Source organism: Colossoma macropomum, unplaced genomic scaffold (assembly GCF_904425465.1).
Source record: "Colossoma macropomum unplaced genomic scaffold, Colossoma_macropomum, whole genome shotgun sequence".
Lineage (NCBI taxonomy): Eukaryota > Metazoa > Chordata > Actinopteri > Characiformes > Serrasalmidae > Colossoma > Colossoma macropomum.
This window is the reverse complement of record NW_023494793.1, coordinates 9,229,265-9,250,092: the sequence shown is the minus strand read 5'-3', so window position 1 is coordinate 9,250,092 and position 20,828 is coordinate 9,229,265. Positions and strand designations below refer to the sequence as shown.

At 38.4% G+C, this 20,828-nt stretch overlaps 1 protein-coding gene across 2 annotated transcripts in view; it reads left to right on the top strand.

Annotated features, from left to right (window-relative positions):
* sema3gb (sema domain, immunoglobulin domain (Ig), short basic domain, secreted, (semaphorin) 3Gb) overlaps positions 1-20,828 on the top strand; it is a 52,660-nt gene that overhangs the window by 24,984 nt on the left and 6,848 nt on the right. For both annotated transcript variants that reach the window (XM_036578415.1, XM_036578414.1), the window contains exons 3-16: positions 11,966-12,126; positions 12,245-12,307; positions 12,481-12,600; positions 13,612-13,705; positions 13,823-13,942; positions 14,129-14,274; positions 15,512-15,626; positions 15,751-15,820; positions 17,977-18,121; positions 18,376-18,598; positions 19,510-19,598; positions 19,734-19,775; positions 20,003-20,160; positions 20,388-20,455. In XM_036578415.1, the coding sequence (XP_036434308.1) occupies positions 11,966-12,126; positions 12,245-12,307; positions 12,481-12,600; positions 13,612-13,705; positions 13,823-13,942; positions 14,129-14,274; positions 15,512-15,626; positions 15,751-15,820; positions 17,977-18,121; positions 18,376-18,598; positions 19,510-19,598; positions 19,734-19,775; positions 20,003-20,160; positions 20,388-20,455 (1,614 nt within the window). The remainder of the gene's footprint in view (positions 1-11,965; positions 12,127-12,244; positions 12,308-12,480; positions 12,601-13,611; positions 13,706-13,822; positions 13,943-14,128; positions 14,275-15,511; positions 15,627-15,750; positions 15,821-17,976; positions 18,122-18,375; positions 18,599-19,509; positions 19,599-19,733; positions 19,776-20,002; positions 20,161-20,387; positions 20,456-20,828) is intronic.

Below are 20,828 nucleotides of genomic sequence, written 5' to 3'. Positions count from 1 at the left end.
TTCAGACAATAGCCAGTGAGACAGCTAGTATAGGGGACAAAAAGGCAGGAGGCACATATGCTCTGTGCGTGTATAGTGGACCACAAGATGGAGGAACTGCTTGTTGAACTTTGGCAGATGTGAGAATGCCTTTATAATGTTTATAATATATGGAGCAGAACTCACTTTACAATTTCAAGTGAGTTTACTAGTTTGTAGTAAAAATCAGCTCTCCCTGAAGAATGAAATTATATCTATGTTATCCAACAACATATTTATCCACAATGTGCGGTTTTCCTTTCCAGTATGTGTATAAAAGCAAAAACACGTCGGTTCAGTTTTAATCTTTGTTTGCGTCACGTGATAATGGCAGGATTTTGAGTTTTTTGTACCTGTAACTTATCATTTCATAACATGAAAAAGATTTGATATCAGCCCACAATTCATATATCAGTGCATTCCTAAATATCAGTATTTTAAAGGCCAGTATCAGTGTTTATCTGTTAACGATAAACAACCGATAAATTGTGCAGCCCTAGCATGCACTATGTGTATGTGAGCTGTGTGTGAACTGTGTGTATGTGTGTGAGAGAGGGTGGTTATGAGCATAGCCTGAGTGGAGTTATTGTGTGCGTAGGTGACAGTGCAATAGATCCCTGTTCTGGGAAAGGGGCTAGGGCTTTGGGTTGCCAGGGTATTATTAGCCTGTGTGTTTGCTGTGTTTACCTCAGTCGGAGCACAGGGAAGCCCCCCAGAGCATGAGGGCCCATCGCCAGCAACCTGCTCCAAAATGCCTCACACACACAAGCGCTATGCGGAGCTTCAGCCGCTGTCATCCAGCTCCGGCCTCTAGAGCTTCACCACAGAGCCATTTTGAAAAAGGCTTTACTCAGAGAGAACTGGCAGAGTGACCAAACTCTAAATATGTCCTGACCTAACACACACACAAACGCACACCCGTTCCACACCCCGAGCATTACATTTTCTCATATATATGTGTCCTAAACACCTCTGCACTTGTAGCAGGTGTGTGTTTATGTGTGTTTATGTATGTGTGTGTGTGTGTGTGTGTGTGTTAGTGTGTGTGTGTGTGTGTGTGTGTGTTTGTGTGTGTGTGTAGGGGTAAACAGGTATAAAAATTTACACTGGCCACACGGGCAAACAAACCAATAAATCATGTTTATTTAAAACATGTTTATTGTATATATTGTATTAATAACTAACAAGCATGTTTCAGTACCAAAAACAGTGAAGTGTTGCTTTAAAAACATCCAGACCAAGTTATTTTATTAGGTACTGAATAGTTACTGCAATGATAGCCTCTTGGTGAAATAGCACCAGCTCATTTAACACTTCCTTAGTCCTTATTTCATAGAGTGATATTAGCAAACTTAAGAAAGGAACAGCATCTATGATGTCAGCATATTTAGTGTGCCCACCTTTGCCTTTATTACAGATTCCATTCTTTTCAGAACATTTGCTTTCACTTTTTCGAGAAAAAATCTGAGAAAAAAAAAAAGAAATCTGCAGGGATATTTTTCCACACCTGCAAAGTTCAGTCTTTGAACGTGGTCGCATTTTTACAATCCAAGCAATCCCAGTTACAAATCTAAACACATCAGTCCATAAAATCTCAGATGTCCAGATTTGGTGTTTTCTGACTTTTCCTTCCTTATGCAAGCGGATTATCTTATACAGAAATATATCCTGAAACATGGATAACTTGTACTTAACCTCTTTAATGGCCAGGGCCCACCGACAGGCCCAAAGTTTAATTACACACATCTATAACAGCTCAACCAGTTTGCTCTGAGGTCCTTATAGTTACTGAACAATAAGCCTTAGTATGTAGTAAGGCTGGGATTTTACGAGGTTAAAAGCTGTTTTGACAGAAAAAGAAATAAATGAACAGCACTCTCTGATTTGCACACTACTGTACGTGACCTAAAAAAAATAGCAGCTCAAGCATGTACATGGGACAAATGTATGAACCCACATCCTGACAAAGTTTAAAAACATGCATGTGCGTATGTACTTGCAACTTCAGTTATAGTTGTTTGTAATGAAAAAAAACTCCCCTTGTTTGTGCTAAGGAATAGAATGAGATACAGCAGGCCAGTTGCCTCTTCCTGGAATCAGGCCTTTTTCCCAGACTGGCCGGCACTTCAGGACCAGTAATGACGCTCTACTATAAATGTGGGAAACTTCTTTGGAAAGTATAAAGAGATACATCTACTTACTAACTGGGAAAAGCAGAAGGATTAATAGCTGAGAGATCAGAGGTAGCCTTATGGGAAGTGATTTTTTCCTCTGATAAATGTTCTGGCGTCAAACCTTCAAGAGGCTTCATGTGACTCTGATACATGGGCTTGGATAAGAAGACGGAGATTGTGACGTACTAAAATTTAGAGGGTGTCATTCAGCTGGTGTAAACAGTCACTGACGATACAGTAAAGTCTGATCTCTGTTTCATACAGATAACAAAGAAAGGTGAAGAGATACAATGGTAAAGCCAAACTAAGACTCACATTTGTTTTAAGTATCTGATCATAAATGAACATGTTGATGAAAGTTAGTATGCAATATGTTTTGATGAGATACAGTTGCAATGAGGTAATGCTGAGATTCACATCTCATGCAGAGCTGGAGTGTTTACAGAAGATATTATAACCGGTTATTAGGACTGACAGCTTGTTTCCATAATTGGGAACGTTAAAATGAGGGGAGAGAGAAGGAGAGAGACAGCAACAAGCTCAGTAGGTCAGTGCAACTGGCCTGTTTCATGCTCCTTCCCAAGAGGAGCTTGGAAGAATTCCACACAAGTGAGAACTTCACCATGGCCTTCTTGTAAAACTTGGTCTGAGAAGAAGTTGACTTTTTCCAACTGAACCAAGCTCCAACTAAGACAAACTACAAAACTACTCTCAGATCAGTGTGCAATTTTTTTCAATGCTGTAGAAATTTGGTGCCCTGTGTCCATGTGTTGTGGACTACAGCCAGCTCCACTGGCCAATAGCCACTAATTCAACCCACAGTGCTCTCATAATGTCTGAAAATATTGTAGCTTTCTGTCAGGAGGCTAATAACATCACACAAGGTCTTGCTCATTTCATATTTGGGCCAGTCATTTCTAGGGCTGGGTATATGCAACTAAACGATATGATATATATCACAATGTAAGCGTTACGATACGAAATGATGTAGAAAACCAGGCACTTAGCTTGACAGTCTTAATAGGGCATAGAGGCCTAAGCTGTAAGGTTTTTGCTGCAGATGGCATGGCTTCCTCATACAGTCATATGCCAAAGCTTGGGCACCCCTGTTCAAATAGTGTAGAAAAACAACGTAAATGTTGTATTTTCTGATTAAAATGCAATATAGTGGTTTACATAAAGAACCTGTAAAAAATCATATTAAAAAATATTGTTACACTTATGACCTTATGACCTTATCACACATGGCTAAGAGTTTATGTGCAACATAATATCATATCAATATTCTGAGCCCTACACAGCCCTGCATTTAAAACAATAATGGTTCCTAAATGGCTTGTTTTACAAACCAAGAAATAATGGTTCCTTGGATTGCTTTACAAACCTTTAATTCATATAGAACCTTTACATTATGAAGAGTTTCTTTAAATATTAAAAAGCTATTCGCACTTCTCAAACATCTCAATTATAAAAAGGTTTGTTCAAAGAAACATCCCTTGAAATGTTCTTTAGGGAAATGAGAGAAATGGTTCTTCCATGACATTGGTCCAAAGAACCATTTATTTTTTAAGAAACCCAATCATAATCCGAACCAGAGTAAACACAGAAGTCACATAGGCTACCTTAGTGGCTACCATTTCCTGACAAACCGAGCTGGGTTGCTACTGGGTCATTAAGGAAAAGAGCTGAACCTGCAGCTGAAGTTTAGACTAGGTTCAACCAGCAATGTCCAAAAGAAACATACACACATGGAATATTTTCTGCACTTCTTTAAACAGTCTGAATCTGCTTTCTAGCCTGACCGAACTGCTTACAAAGCAGCAACTGTGTCTTGGCATATTTTAGTGTGACTAAGTGACTAGTGGCCTAAGTTGACCTGCTGCAAACCAGTGTGCTTAACGAACATAATGTTTCGGCTAAAGACATTTCAAGACCGTTGTTCAGTCTCAGTTAGAATATAATATTCTAACACTATTCTCCAGGGAGACAGCATTTCCTTTATTGTAGTGTGTGCTTGGCAACCAGCTTGCATTATGTTTGGATGAAAACATCTCCTAATACAAAGCACGTAAATCCACGTCAACACCAAGTGTAAAGTCAAATATTCAGCCTCATCTGCTTTATGTGTACATATTATTTACAGGCAGCAGAGGGGCTGTTAATCAGGTGGCATGTTCCCCTGTTCCACTCACTGTGATCTGCAATCTGTGGTCAATCTGTCGGTGCGTATTAAGGGAAAGTTTGTTATGGCCACAGTGTCTCCCAGTGGATATGCCACTAAAACCACATTGTCTGAACTCAAGTGCTCTCTTACACTGGAATTTCGAGAGCTTAATGAGCTTTAATGAACTATTAAAGTTGGCGAAAGCACTCAAAGTCAAGGAGTTGTATCAAAACAGTCTGGATTGAAAGATCGTTTGCTTTGTGTGATTTTTGAGGTAGTAATGTTCAATATTTACAGCAGCTGTGGACCTTCAATGAAAGAATATGCTCTTTTCATCATGTGGTGGGCATTATCGGAATTATAGTATGATTTTTTTTCCCTTTGTAATGCAGGAAAATGTCCACAAGTATGTTCATGAGCTATAGATCATAAATCCACATCATGACACAGTGAGGGTGCTTCATTGAGTTGTACAGGAAACATGAAGAAGCACCTCATTTCACTTGTTTAAATAAATCCTAAGAAAACCATAAGCTGAATGAAAAAAAACAGACTGGTGTCTTTGCCTTGAAGCTCATGGAACATTCCCTCCTCCCTGCTCCAAAAATGATTCACCTCCAGCTGGTTATTTCAGTTCCAGGTCAAAGACACTTCCTATATGCAGAACTCCAAATAAACTGTAGCTGTCCATGATAATATACACAATCTTTAACCTCTTTAACTTTAGAGGATCTATATTTAGGTCCACAATTCAGTTCCGTATTCTTATAACTGCCTGACTTACATCAGAATCAGAATCTTTTTGTTTGTCAAAATGTACAAGATGTGCAAGGAGTTTTTTGGTGCAGGTGTTAAATTCCAATAAAACTATAGGAAAAACATAAAATACACAATACAGGACATTATCTAAAAGTAACATGGAACATATACAATGTTATATACAGTTTTATACATATTTATTCATAGTAGTTACTAATTCATTTATAAACTTCATGAAAAGGTTTAATAACTGAATAATAAGCTTAGATTTTAGGGACTAAATGTATGTATATGACAGTATGGAAATGCACAGTAGAGTTACGGTGTGAGCATGTGCAGGTTGGCCAGAGTGAAATGCATTAATGAATATTTATCTGTAAGCATAATTAAAGTTTTTTTTTGTTTAATTAGAGTAATGAAACATGACTGATGTGTGACATATTCCTATTCATATAATATATTTGTTCAAAAAGGTAATTTGTGACAAAATCAATTAAGTTTTGGCTTTGTTAGATCATGATACACATCAAACAGCACTGAGAAGCTCTGTTATTAAGGGGGAAGAGCAGATTAAATGGCAGAAATAGCCATGGACCTAAAGAGTTAACAGTAAACATAAGCTATGCTTTATAAAAAGCCCAGTCTAACACACTAGCCAAGTGTACAATATTTTGTATTGTTACACTCCTAATACCTAGTTATACTTTAGTATCAGCATTACATTCTGTCCCTTATATAGAGTATATATAATTCTTGCTTATCCTGTTTCTCTCTTTGTACCGAGGTGTGAGCTGTACTGCTCCAAGAAGGCTTGCATTTGCAAAGCCTGATTTCCAGTTGGTCAGGGAGACTGTGAGTGGAAAATGTGACCACTTTTGTTCTCCACAAATGAATCCTATTACACCAGCTTTTGGCTGTAGAATTGACCCTGGCACAAGCTGGTACACACACACACAAACATTTATAGTCCCCAAAGTCAGGTCCAGTTGGCAAACATGTCACAAATCCAGTCCATAAACAAGGCTCCCTTTAAACTCCTCTCTGCTACTAGCCAATTAATATCTACTACTAGGTTTGTAATATATTATAAACACTACACTAGTTTCCCTTGCCAGTAGACAGGTAAGTAGAGTCTCAGTACAATTTCATACGTTTTCATTCAGTTCAGTTTATGCTGGGGCAAATCTGTTTTCCATTAGGCCAATTATGCTTTTGTACACTGACCGCCTCCCTGGCCTTCCTTTTTAGCCCACTTTCTTTCATCAAAAATATTCAGTTTCAGTGTCACTCTGTGAACTGTGAACTAGAAGGTTTCCTAATGGTTGATGAATTTTGTCCAGTCAGCAGAAAAAGTACAATGTCATCTTTTTGTGTGCTTTCAAAAGTTTATGTTCACACCCACACAGGCAAATGACAAAACCAGATTTCCTCAGAGTACAGTAAAATTCAGCTTTGTGAGACCTAGCAGCTTGACTGTGTTAATGTGATGACATTCTGAGGTTCTGAATCAGTGTCAATACAGACAATGCAGCAGCATTTCTGATCTCTCTGAAGCTGTAGAAGCCATGAAGTTTGCAGTTTGTCTGCAGTAGTTCATTGTTTGTTTGTGTACATAGAAAGCCAGAAATCTTTACTGAAAAAAATGTCAAATGTGTCAAATGGTTGCACATGAATATGTTACAAATCTTTCCCAAAAAAGATACCTGAAAGACAGCAATTGTGCTGATGCATATTTTATTAATGTGCAACTGATTGACTGTGTGTAGGGATTAAATGAATGACATGTCACTCATTGTGTCTTTTAAAGTCTATTAAATAGGAGAATGTTAAGGAAAATTGATGTGCGTTTAATGAAATAAATAGTAAATACAGAGGATTGACCAATCCATACTCTGCCTACAAATGCACTCTGTCTACTGTACTGCCACTGTTGCACGGTTGGACCAGCTTTAGAATGTTTCCTCAAGTAATCAAGCTACACCTTGTCTGAGCAATATTGGGAGAAGGTGCGAACATCTGTGACTGAATCATTCAGATTTATCAAGACGAAGACATTACTTACTAGACATGACCTGACTAGTAAGTGTTATTAAATGTCTTATTAACAGAACTTAAAGAATAGGAGAATATTTTAACAGCAAATTGTGAGATGATGACTTCAAACTTAAATCATGGAAGTGACAATAAATCTGTCTTGTCTCTTTTTACTTAAAATTGCAAGCAGGACTCAATTAAAAGTTACCCATTTCATTAACTGAAAAGGAAGAAATTGTCAAACCTACTCATTATTTACTTGAGTACATCTTTTCACTCATTCTAATTACTGAATTTCAACATTAAGTTTTACAGTGTGGGATCTAATGATCTAATAATTTAAGGAACTAATGTCCATCTTTTTTAACCCTCTGTCACCAGGTAGCTTAATTTTATTACTATAAGGCCCCTGCTGAAAAAACACCATTAGGATTAAAACCTGATGGTTTTGCTATCTTTTGGGAATTGGCTTAATGGTTACGATTAGAGACAACTAGTTTCCTGTATGACACCTTTAGATATCCATTTTTGTGTTTTTCGTATTTTTGTATCATTTTAAAACTCCTTCAATGGTCCAAAAATACTTGGGAAAAAAATCTTGCTACATTAACTTCCATTAAAAGTTAACATTTTTTCTTCTTCTGTAATGTTACCATTTGTTCCTACAATGTTGATATGTTCATAGCCTGTTCACTGAGCACAAAATCCCTTGTTTATCCACATCAGGGTTTTTGCAGTCACCAACCCATTAGCAGAGCATGTTCTGAACAATCATCAGTCGCCCCTCATTAAGAAATTCTTCACCACCTCCACTAATTCCACTGTCGCACTAGAGGTACAGATCCGGACGTAGGCAGTATGGCCTGGCATTTTCAGAGCAGGCATATGTGTCCTCCTGAAAAAAGCCTGACCTTATGCCCTCACCCTTGTCCAAAGGTAGTGGATTTTGTGGATAAAGCCTGTTGGACAGGGATGAGAGGAGGGCTGAGAATAGCGCTGCTGCCCAATAACGCTGCTAGCGGTCAGGAATCCCAGGCTGACCCTGTGGCCCTGGGCCCAGAGAGATTGTGTGCGTGGCTGGAGGATCACCCATACAACTGCCAGAGGGAGACACACCACACATACACACACCCATCAGCACTACACTTCGCCACCTAGTTAGAGCACCAAGAAGAGCACCAAACACACACCCATTACACTCCCATCTCCTTCATCACTGCACATTCGTACACATGAGGTTGTACAGGACTCTGATGTTGTCATCTTTCTAAACTGGGTGTGTTTATCAGTAGCTATGTTAAAGTATTTTTATGAAAGATTTATTATCATGAAATACTATATGGCATATATTTAGCTTTTTGATCTCCTCCCTGTTTATTAGTTTGAATATCTTACCATGCTGTATGTTATTTGTCATTATGTTTAAAAAAGCAAGTGAGATGCAGATGTGTAGCAGTCTATGCATATCCATTTCTTAAGCACACAAAGTTGAGATTAGAGCTAAACCAATTTTTGTCACTGATATGGATAAATCATAAACGGATGAATTAATTTTTAAACAGGATCATGAATTTTAATATCCAGAAAAAGTCTCTCTGGGTGGTGAAGATGGTGCAACCACACATTAGACTATCATTTAAAGTAATTATCCCCACTGAAAATGTATATGAACTAGTCTTTGTACTTGGACACCCATATAAAGCTTTGTACTTGAACTCAAGTTTATCCAAGTATTTTTTCAAATTAATAGACATTATTATAATAATAACAAATTTTCATGGTTTTCCTGGGGTCGTACCATCTGACTTGGTAAACTGAACCGGTCTAACTCTGTCTCAAAAATGACATGACAAAAAAATGAAAGGGCTACTGACTGTAGCATTACACCATAATGGTCAGTCGGGGTGTTTTTTATGTTATGTATCCTGCTCACTCTTTCTTAAAAGTAGATCTGAATAAAAGTCCTCTGTTTTCAGTTGTGCCACAAGAGGTTAGAGGAAATCAGAATTAATAGACAAATGTTTTGCAATGCAGTGAATACTTTAAAGCTGCCCTATTTTGCAGAAAATTATGCTATTAAATGTGGTAAACATAAAATCATGCCAAAATATTTTATTTAAAATTGTAAATTTAATTAAAAATCCTTTTTTTACTAGTTTGCTTAATCTGCATATGGTTGGACAGTTACACCACCTGCCATTTTTGAAACAAATTTTATTTTGATGCACTGAAAATGTAGTCACATAATGGGAGTATTGTAGAACAGTATCATATTTATTTGATGGGAAAATAACATACAGAGACTAAAAACACACATCATGTCAGTGACCCAAATTTAATCAAAATTAATTTACACAGTCTGAAATAATTTAACCATTATAGTACTGGGGTGGAGCCTTCCAGGATTCATTTGTTGGTTTCTTTTCATTAGCTTTTATTATTCTTAAATACAAGTAACAAAGGTAGACAATTGGTGGCTATTGATGTAGCAGTTTCTGACTGGTGTAAGAGCCAGTGGTTTTCCATTTCCTCATCTTAGAAGTATTTCATTATAGTGTAAAACAAGCTTATACAGTGCTGTGAAAAAGTATTTGCCCCTCATGATTTCTTCTATTTTTGCTATTTTTGAATATTTGTCACTTTGTTTCAGATCTCTCAAACAAAATGTATTATAAGACAAAGACAATGTGAGTGTCAACAAAATACATTTAACTTTTACAGGGAAGGTACAAATACTTCTCCATGGTATTGTAAATATCACTGCTTTTTTGAATTTTTGCTGTAACTGGCCTTGTAGGGGCTAATTACAGCAGGTGTGGTCAGTTCCTGTTCTTAAACATACCTACTAAACCTGGTAACTAACTAAGAAGTTGAATTTAATGAATGTATTTGAGCAAACTGTGCTGGACTCCAGGACCAGAGATACCCAGGGACACCCTTGAATTAGAGCCTGTATCATAGGCATTACATGAAACAGTGGCTGAGTGTGACCTTCTCATTGCTGCTACTAATGCTATTTCTATTTATTCAAAGCATGGGCTGTGGTTGAGGCAGGTTAGAGTTTGGGAGGAAGCTCAGCGATCCTCTGAGATCAAAGTGCAGGGTGGTATGAGGCAAACATGAAGTAATTTATGGGTTTGCTCTGTGTGTCACTCATACTCTCAACCCCACCCAACCCCCACCCTCCCTTACCCCCCCATGCGCTAAACATGCACTTCCACTTGTTCTCATAGAGGGCAATGATGTCAGCACGTCCTCATAACCCCAGATTTATATCTAAAGTCAACCAGTTTCTCCCCTCCCCACCCTGCCTCTCTCGCCCTCACCCTCTCTCTGTTTCCCTGTCTCTTTCATTCACTCTGAGGTCACCTGATATTCATGTGTCAAGTGGTGTTGTCCTGTCTTTGTAATGTAAAGCTATGTGAATATGTGCGGTACCACAGCAAACATCCGCAGTAAAGCGCATTGCTGTGATTGGCGGCATTGCTCTGTGCGGATAAGCTCTGGGAGTGGGTACAGGGACAGTAAGAGGCGTTTAGCACGTGGCCGGCTTGCATGCTCAGACAGCTGAACTCATCTTTCATCTCCACACCTGCTCCCATCCCTTGTTCCCCTCAGCAATAGAGACAGAGAGATAGAGAGAGAGAGAGAGAGAGAGAGAGAGAGAGAGAGAGAGAGAGAGAGAGAGTTGCACAGAGATTACTGCCACCTGCTGTATGACAGAGAGAGAAATGAAGCAGGGCCTGTATGCATAAGATTAGGGCCTTTAATCTCAGACTAAGCATGCTGATCTAGGAGCAGATTCTTCTTTTGTTTAATGCTAATCTCAGTCACAAGCACAGCTCTTAGACCAGCCCTTAGAGCTTATGAAGCTGAAGTACATTGTTCCCTGTTTCCTTTGCTCCTACTTGTTCTAATCTACTTCTGCCAAGAAGTGCTTCAGTCAATCAACAATAAAATGAACTTTGGATGTAATTGACTGGGTAATGCATTAAACAGTGCATTGAAAGAACAGTTCAGATTGACAGATTGCCACATTTTTCCCCTTACTCCAATGTAGTTCATCAGCCAAGACATATCCGGTGTCAGAAGCTTGCTTCTCTGGGAGGCTAATGTAGCTAAGAAGTAATGGTACCTTGTGTCTACCAGTTAGCACTGTGCAAACTACGTGCCTAAATCATCACTCTCTTGCCTCAATCCATTAATAGTAATCTTGAATAGACCTGATTATGTTATTTCTGACTCTGTATGACATTCTGTTATTAATAAAATGTGCAAAAATGTGACATGATTAAGAACAGTTGTAGCAGCCATCTTGATGCCTGAATCTTGGCCCATTTTTGTCTATTATTGAATTAGGCATTCAGCTTGTTAGTTGATGTAGTAAAAGCGTCCATTACTTGTTAGTTACATAAGCCTTGTAGCGCTGGAGCAAAACTAAAGAAGCAAACTTCAGATATGACACGTGACTACATTTCAAGTAATGGGATGGGAAAATAGGAAATAGTTTTTTTAACTCCTGATGTTTGGTTTGTCTGACAAGGGCTAACCACTTAAAATCCCAGATTTATTACATACGAATGCTTGTATTCAGTAACTACAGGGACCTCAGTGCAAACTAGTTGAGCTATTATTAAGTGTGTAATAAAATTTTGTCAATTTAAGGGACTTCTTAGTCTGGGGCTATATTTTCTTTCAATTGAGAATCTCCATTTGCCCAGGACTAGGCTTAATCTCTGTTTGGGAAATCAACTCAAAGAGTTAACTGGCTTTAAAACCCTCAAAGCTGACATTTTCTCACCCATCTGTCTTACAGAGCTGCTGGAAACAAGGACCATCCGGCCATTCAGCTTCTCCTTCAACACCAGCGATTACCGCATCCTCCACATGGACCAGGACCAAGGCCGGCTTTACCTGGGCAGCCGCGAGTATCTGGTCTCCCTGGACATGCAGAACATCAACAAAGAGCCACTCATTGTAAGACATACAACAACGTTTAGTTGTTTAGTTGTCTTTGTTGTACATGTTTTACTTATGTAAATCAGTGCATAAATGTATTTAGGTGACCTATAAATAACTCTATGTTTGATCTTAGATCCACTGGCCTGCTACTAGCCAGAGAAAAGGAGAGTGCAGGATGACAGGGAAAGGAGGACAGGTGGGTCTGTCATTAGCCCTGGGTATCTTATAAATGCTTAGCTGGTTAAATTTGTGAATGAGTGATGAAATCCTCATGCCTGTAACTGTGCCTCAGATGATATTTCCATGCACAGTTGAAGTTGAGGATGAAGTGAATCCTCAGGTGGGCTATCTTTTCTCTCCCCTACACAGGGAGAGTGTGCCAACTTTGTGCGTCTGATCGAGCCGTGGAACAGAACTCATCTGTACACGTGTGGCACTGGAGCTTACAAACCCGTCTGTACCTTCATCAACCGGGGCTGGAAGGCTGAGGTAGCTACACATACACATCGCTGCTGTCGGAACAAACCTCAAATCTCCATTATTGTCCATTATTTTCAGTTTTTGATATCATTTGAAAGTGCCTGTTGTCTTTTACTTTGTGTGTGTAAGTTTCATGATGAATGATGACTTGGAAAAAAGTTGCACTGACTTACATTGAAAGTAAAGTTTTTTCCTTCTCCTAAAGTTGAAGTAAAGTTATCATTTTGGAGATGAAAAAAAGGACAGACAATATGCATGTTTATACACTTTTACAATTCAAACTGAAAAACATTAATTAAAATTGTTGTTTTCATATAAAAATAATACTTCACAATCTGTGAACCACTGCTGTGATATTTTTGCTGTTTTTCATATATGACTAAAATTCATTTGAATAAAAATTCTGAAAGAAGATCATAACAGGACTAGAACAAAAAGTTGATTTCTATGTATTCTATGTTTATACTTGAGCTCATTTTCATGGCTTCAAATTTATGGGACACCAACTGCAGTGGTAGATTGACCAAAATGCTGTGATGCATACTTTGTATTGTGAAAATGTCTTAAAGTATTGTGATATTACATTTTATTAAAATCGCCCAGGCCTATTTTGGATATGTTTTGCAACACTCTTTTTCAAACTTTCTTTTTCAAACTGTAATCAAAAACGCACACTGAAAATCCTTTGGCTCAAATTTGGTTTAAACAGCTGAAAGATTTGAGAGATGATTAGAGCTGACATCACAGCAACAGGATAAAATGTGTGGGCTTTGATATTATTGCACAGGTTCTGTAGAACTTTAGTCAGTTGTCTCTTTAGCTTTGCTAAACAACTTTCTATTTAATACAATACATAAAGTTGTTGTGACCTGACAAAGAAAATATACTTGTTAACAAAAATATGGTGAAAAGCTGTGTCCCCAACTTTTGATGGCCGGTGCAAATATCACTCTTGATCACAGTGAAGTACCAGTCAGGTTTTTTCATCCTCTGTGTGTGTGTGTGTGTGTGTGTGTTCAGGAATACCTTTTCCGTCTGGTTCCTGGTTATGTGGATTCTGGAAAGGGAAAGTGTCCGTATGATCCACGGCAGGAAAACGCTGCTGTTCTTATCAGTAAGCCTGCACTCTCTCAACCCTCTGAAGTTCAAAACAAATGGGCTGCTGTGATGGAGTCATGCTTCATTAATGCTGATTCATTTCTTTCTCCACTCCCTTGTCCTCCTTTGGCAGATGGTAACCTGTATGCAGGGGTGCATGTGGACTTCATGGGGACAGATCCAGCCATCTTCAGGACGCTGGGAGACAGACCTGCTGTCAGAACAGAGCAGTACGACTCCCGATGGCTGAATGGTATGATGTGAACAGAAAGATGAATGTACAGTATACAGAGAAACCTGGGTATTAAACTTGGGTACAGACATTAATGCTGATAAGGCTGGATGTCTGTTCAGATTAAGCTCTACCTTCAAATCTCTCTCTCTCTCTCTTTATCTCTCTGTCTGTCTCTCTTGCTCTGTTTCACTCTCACTCTCCTAGAGCCTGTGTTTGTAAAAATCCAGAAGATTCCAGATAGTGCAGAAAAAAATGACGACAAGTTGTATTTCTTCTTCCGGGAGAAGAGTTTGGACGCAGCAGGGGGCAGCACCCCCAGTGTGCTGGCCAGAGTGGGCAGAGTCTGTCTGGTGAGAACTCCAAAAATCTATTAAAAGACATATGACAATAGGACTTTCATTGTCTGAGGTCAAAATTTCTAGATCAGCATTTACGAGTTTTACAAACAAGAACAGTGCCTGCTATGGCTGCCTGCACTGCCTGTTGTTGTGTACATAATGATTACAGTACTGTGCAAAAGACCACCCTATCTTTTATTTAATTTCCAGTCAAAGCAGCCATTAGGTACAAGTTATTCATTTTTCAGCGTCAGGGAAAAGCAGAAAATGACACAGAAGCCTCAACATTTTTTTAGAGAGTCCACCCTTTGTCTTTATTATAGTGTTTATTCTTTTTGGGAGACTTGCTTTGAGTTTTTGAAAGAAATCTGCAGGGATATTTTTCCATATCTCTAAAATTCAGTCTTAGAAGTTGGTTGGATTTTCTGCCTCTCATAATCCAAATAATCACAATTACAAATTTATACTCACCAGTCCATAAAACCCATAAAACATCTTAGATGTCCAGTTTTGCTGTTCAAGTGCAAAAGCTTTGTCTATTTCCTTTTCTTGACAGCTACACATCCTTTCAGACTCATAGTGCTGAGTTACCTTCTCACAGTGGAAGGATGGACGGAAACACCTGTGGATTTTTTTAAGATCTGAAGCAAGAGTGGAGCTTGATTTTCTCCTCTCTCTCAAAGATAAAAATCTTATGTATTGTTTTAAATGTCTGATGGTGACAGTTTTGGTGGTTTTCTCAATTTCTCAATTCTTATTTTTTAGCTTTTGCTTTTACTTCCTTTATGCAAGTAGATTATTTTATATGTACGTATAATGAGAAAGAAATCTGCTAGGCAGCAAAGCTATATTTGGATAGTTGCTTGTTTGAATGTTAATGTCTCTTCGAAGGGGAACATAATGTCAGCAGCTCTTTTTGGGGCAACTTTTATTGGGAGGACACAGCTGTAACTCATTGGTTTCAAGATTGAAGAGATGAAGGCTGTGTGTTTTTTTGTTTTGAGTGGAAGTTGAAGAAACAAAGGGTGGTTTCTTCCTTTTACAGAAAGCTGTATGTATGGGTTATAAATATCTCATGAAATCCTTATGTAGGAACTTAAAAAAGAGACTACTGACATCTAGAAAAAAGAGAATAAGCAATTATTATTCTCAAACACATAAACGAACAAGTATATTTTAGATACTGATTTGTAGTTCTGCATGTATTCTAAAGTTCTGTCTTCTCTTACCTCTTATATTTTTACCTTAGAATGATGATGGAGGCCAAAGGTCACTGGTAAATAAATGGACAACTTTCCTGAAGGCTCGTCTGGTCTGTTCTGTAATTGGAGCAGAAGGAGTTGAGACATATTTTGATGAGCTGAGTAAGAGACTTTGTTATTCTTTCCTCCTTTATTCTCCAATGATGTAATGATATACATGTTATTGCTCTTGTGGTTCCACTAGAGTGAACTGCTTCAGTGAAAGATTAATATGTTTATGTTTTAGGGGATGTTTTCATTCAGCGGACTCATGATGAACGCAACCCCACCGTGTACGCTGTGTTCTCCACTGCTGGGTAAAGACTTAATCTAATCCAGTACCTTTGACGTCACATTGTCCAATGAGTAACTCTAGTTAGTGATCATAATCTGAAGCAATGGTTCAGTAAAAAATCTAATTTGCAGTTTTCCCTCAACTCCAAATGTGGTCCATCAGCCAAGACATGTTTTTTCTTTAGTTTTCCCTGAAGGTTAATGTACCTCACAAGTAATGGAAGTTTATAACCCAACATTAGCATCATACAAGCTGCACGCCTAAATCATCAAACACTTCAAGGGGATTTTCAGCATAACTCATTTGTTGAGATGTAAACAAAGTTATTCAGAGTGTCTTAATATGAAATGGTTATTTGCAGAGACATTTAATGACTCTTGATTTTTTTACAGTGGAGTTGATAAGAACCAGGGGTCACAATGCCCACAGTGTAAATATCTAAAATAACTAGTTAACCTACATGAGTCTTCTGAGTTTTCATACACTATGGCCAAAAGTATGTGGACACCCATTCTAATTATTGAGTTTAGGTGTTTCAGGCACATCTATTGCTAACAGGTTTATACAATCAAGCACATAGCTATGCAATCTCCATAGACAAACACTGGCAGTAGAATGAGTCATACAGCAGAGCTCAGTGACATTTAAACATGGCACAGTCATAGGATGACACCTTTGCCACAAGTCAGTTTGTGAAATTTCTGCGCTACTAGATCTGCGCTGGTCAACTGCTATTATTGTGAAATACAAGTGTATATAAGCCACTCAACCACAAAGCGGCATACCACACAAACTGACAAACTCACACACAAACTAAAACACATAGCACATAAAAATCTTCTGCATCACTCACTACAGAGTTCCAAACTGCCTCTGGAAGCAACATCAGCACAAGAACTATGTGTTAAGAGCCTTATGAAATGTTTTTTCTTGGCCCTTTCTTGAAGAGTGGTTTAAAGCATGGACTCTAAGCAGAACTCTAAGCAGTGGTAACATGTTCTTTGGAGTGATGAATCATGCTTCACTGCCTGGCAGACTAATGGACAAATCTTATGGGTTTGGCAAAGTTTGGTGGAGGAGGGATAATGGTCTGGGGCTGCTTTTCAGGGTTTGGGCTCAGTCCCTTAGCCAGGGAAAGGTATTGTTAATGCTACAGAATACAAAGACATTTTAGACAGTTATATGCTTCCAACTTTGTGGCAGCAGTTTGGGGAAGGCCCTTTCCTGTTCCAGCGTGACTGTGCCCCTGTGGACAAAGCAAGGTCCATAAAGACGTGGTTTGATGAGTTTGGTGTGGAGGAACTCCAGTGGCCTGCGCAGAGCCCTGACCTCAACCCCACTAAACACCTTTGGGATAAATTGCAACATTGACTGCGAGCCAGGCCTTCTCATGTAAAATCACTGCCTGACCTCACAAATGCTCTTTTAAGTCAAAGGGCACAAATTCCCACAGACACACTCCAAAATCTTGTGGAAAGCTTTCCTGGAATAGTGGAGGCTGTTATAGAAACAAACATAGCAAATAGAGAATCAGTTCTATATCAATGCCCAGGGTGTTGGATAGGAAATATCCTACAAGTTCATATAGGTGTGGTGGTCAGGTGTTCACATATCTTTGGCCACATAGTGTATGTAATGTTGGTAAGGGTAAAATAGCAGTGAATCTGAGTTTTCTTTGTGAGCTATTTTGCTTTACAATGCCCTGCCTGTACCTTTCCACTGTGAATGCTTTTAAAAATATGTTTTTGTCCAAAACCTGTGAACAGTTTTGACTTTGTAAGATTCTTGGAGCAATTCACATCATTCTGTGTCTGTCTTTGTTTACATCTTAGCCGTTTAATTATGAAGAGGTTTTTGAAAAATTGGTGGAATCCCCCTTTAAACTGCAAGTTAGTTGACATAGACTTGTTTAAGTGATTTCTCGCACTACATGAAGAAACCTGTGTCGTATAGCTAAAAACAAGTAGTTCCATTTGTCTAATAGCTCCAGTGTGAATAAAACTTCAAATGCTAAACATGTTTTTGCTGATTGACTACATTCAGGGTAAGGGGATAACTATGTCAATGTGATTTTTTGCCCACCATCACTTTGCATGTACACTGCATGGTGGTTTATTCCACAGTGTGACAGGCTCTAATGCTCTTTGTCTCTTTTTCTTTCACACTCTGTCTCTCTAGCTCTGTGTTTAAGGGTTCGGCAGTGTGTGTGTACTCCATGGCCGACATTAGAAACGTCTTTAATGGACCCTTCTCCCACAAACATGGACACAACTACCAGTGGACTCCTTACACTGGAAAAATACCCTACCCCCGTCCTGGCACGGTGAGCACCGCCAGTGTGGTTTTATTTCTTCAGTGGCATATGGGGCCAAGTACAAGCACTGAATAATGTAATCCTGACCAGTAGATTCATCATAAATCATCAAGGACATTGATTAACCTTCAAGATGAAGCTTTTTATCACATCAGACTCGCAGTAGCATTTCATTTCAAGCTAATCCTCTTGAAATACTGTACTCGTGTACTTGTGTGGATTTATGGTTGGTATTTCTCTGCTTTTTCTCTGTTTGAACTCAGTGTCCTGGAGGAACATTTACGCCTGGCCTCCACACCACCAAAGCCTTCTCTGACGAGGCTATCAACTTTGTGCGTGCACACCCTCTCATGTATCATCCCATATACCCTACCCACAAGCGCCCCCTGGTGGTACGGACCGGCGTGGACTACCGCTTCACCACCATCGCTGTGGACATGGTGGATGCTGTAGATGGGAGATATGAGGTGCTCTTCCTGGGGACAGGTAAGACATTTCTGAACATATTACAGTTCAGAGAAATCCTAGTGGAGAGTTGAGTCATGAATGTCTACTCCCAAAGTTATCTAAATATACGATTATTCTAAAAGGCTAAACAGTGTTGCTGAATAATTTGCAGTTATTGCCAGCAATAGCAAAAGCATGTTGTGAATTCATATTAATTCACTACGTTCAAAAAATTGTAATCATTTGTCCTGTTAATAATTGCTGATATTTTTGTCAGTAATAACTTATTATGCACTAAATTAAAATACTATTGCGAGACACCAAAGATATTTTAAGATGGTTTTTATTCAGTTTTATTGTATTTTTTTGGGAACATCAGTATCTATTTCTAGTAATTTCTTGTTGACAAGTTTTCTGCCTTGAGATTTGATTACCACTACATTTTTAATGTTATACAGCTTCCTCACACATTATGACATCATCTTTTTAAAGCTTTCTGTAAAGTTGTAGAGTAGTAGCATAATGAAAGAAAAAATTGATACATCATAATAACAATAATAATAATAATAATACACAACAAATTAGCTTCATATCATTGAAAACTGTGATTTCAAATTTTTAAATTCTTACTAATACACAGAAATATAAATATAACAATATTTCATTTTGTGTAAAGAAAAGCCATGTTTTTGACATTTTTGGCACTGAAATGGAAAAAAGTCAGAGATGCAGACTCAAATCTGGTTATATTCAAAGTAAATCAATTGTAAATGTCATTAATTACATAAGTGTGTTATGTGATTACATTTAAATAGCAAGGCAAAATGACAATAATAACTCTAGATTCTGAAGGGTTAAAGAATAAACCGTTGTCCTTCTGGAGACCCCTGTTTTATTTCAAAGTCCTTGGTTAAATTCTCAAAAGTGGCATTTCTCTTGCTCTCTGTTAGATCGAGGAACAGTCCAGAAGGTGATCGTCTTGCCAAAAGACACAAGCACAACAGAAGAGCTCATTCTGGAAGAGGTGGAGGTTTTCAGGGTAATTACACAATATAATGTGTTCTATTTTGTTTTTTAATAACCCACATAGCTCTTAAAATGAAGACAGCATATTGAATTTGACAACTTTTAGATTACACATAGCAACTGAATGTCTGTTACTGATGTTTTTCAGACTCCAGCACCAGTGAAAACTCTGAAAATCTCCACTAAAAGGGTATAATTTTTTTTACAATCTCCAAATGGAGCACTTATTCCTTACAATAGTGTACGGTAGTTTTATAAATATACAGAAACGATGACACAACTTACAGCACAGTTAATTATTCATGAAAAGCCAGTCGGCGTTAAAGAATCCTTAGCGGGTTGCAGAATTAAACAGTCCCTGTTCTGCAATGTTCTTTGTGTTTTGACTGTCGCCTTTGTCTCCACTGCGGATTACAGCAACAGCTGTATGTGTCATCGGAGCGGGGTCTTACCCAGGTGTCTCTACACCGGTGTGCTGTGTATGGTAAAGCCTGCTCTGACTGCTGCCTAGCTAGAGACCCCTACTGCGCCTGGGACGGAGAGACGTGCTCTGCTTTCACCCCTGCCACCAAGAGGTCTGCACACTGCTCTTTACCTGCACATGCTGTTAGTGATCGCTGTGACATAAAAAAGTGTCCTTTCTTTGTTGTTGTTTAGGCAACTTTTTGTTACTTAAAAAAACGTGACAAACTCCTAAATTTTATAGCGTATAATTTTTTTTCAACATTATTTGTGTATGATTGGTGTTGCAGCTGTAACTTCAGATATGTGATACTGAAAATGTCTGTGGATTATTCCTCAGGAGGAGCAGGAGACAAGATATCAAACATGGAGACCCGTTACGCCAGTGCAGGGGCTTCAATTCTAAAGGTATGTCTGATTAGGAATGGACTGGGACATGCAAACTGTTGAGGTGGAAATGTACTGAAAAAACAGAACACTCTGAATTTACTCAAATACATGATATCATCATAATTTTTGCCAAAAGTAAGCAGACTGAAAGACAAAATAATGTGCATTTGGATCAAGTAAATTCAGTGCATCACATTTACAGTGTTTGACACTATAAAAGCTATTTTTGAATTCCTTGTATCCCTGTATTTTGGTTTCTGTTTTTGTATGAGCACAAATAAGTGCACATGCTCCCCTTCATTCCCTGTAAGTGGTTTATAGTTCTGGGAACTAAAAAAACTTAAGCCTAACCTCACAAAGTAATCATCACTATAAAGCCAAAGCAGTGGAA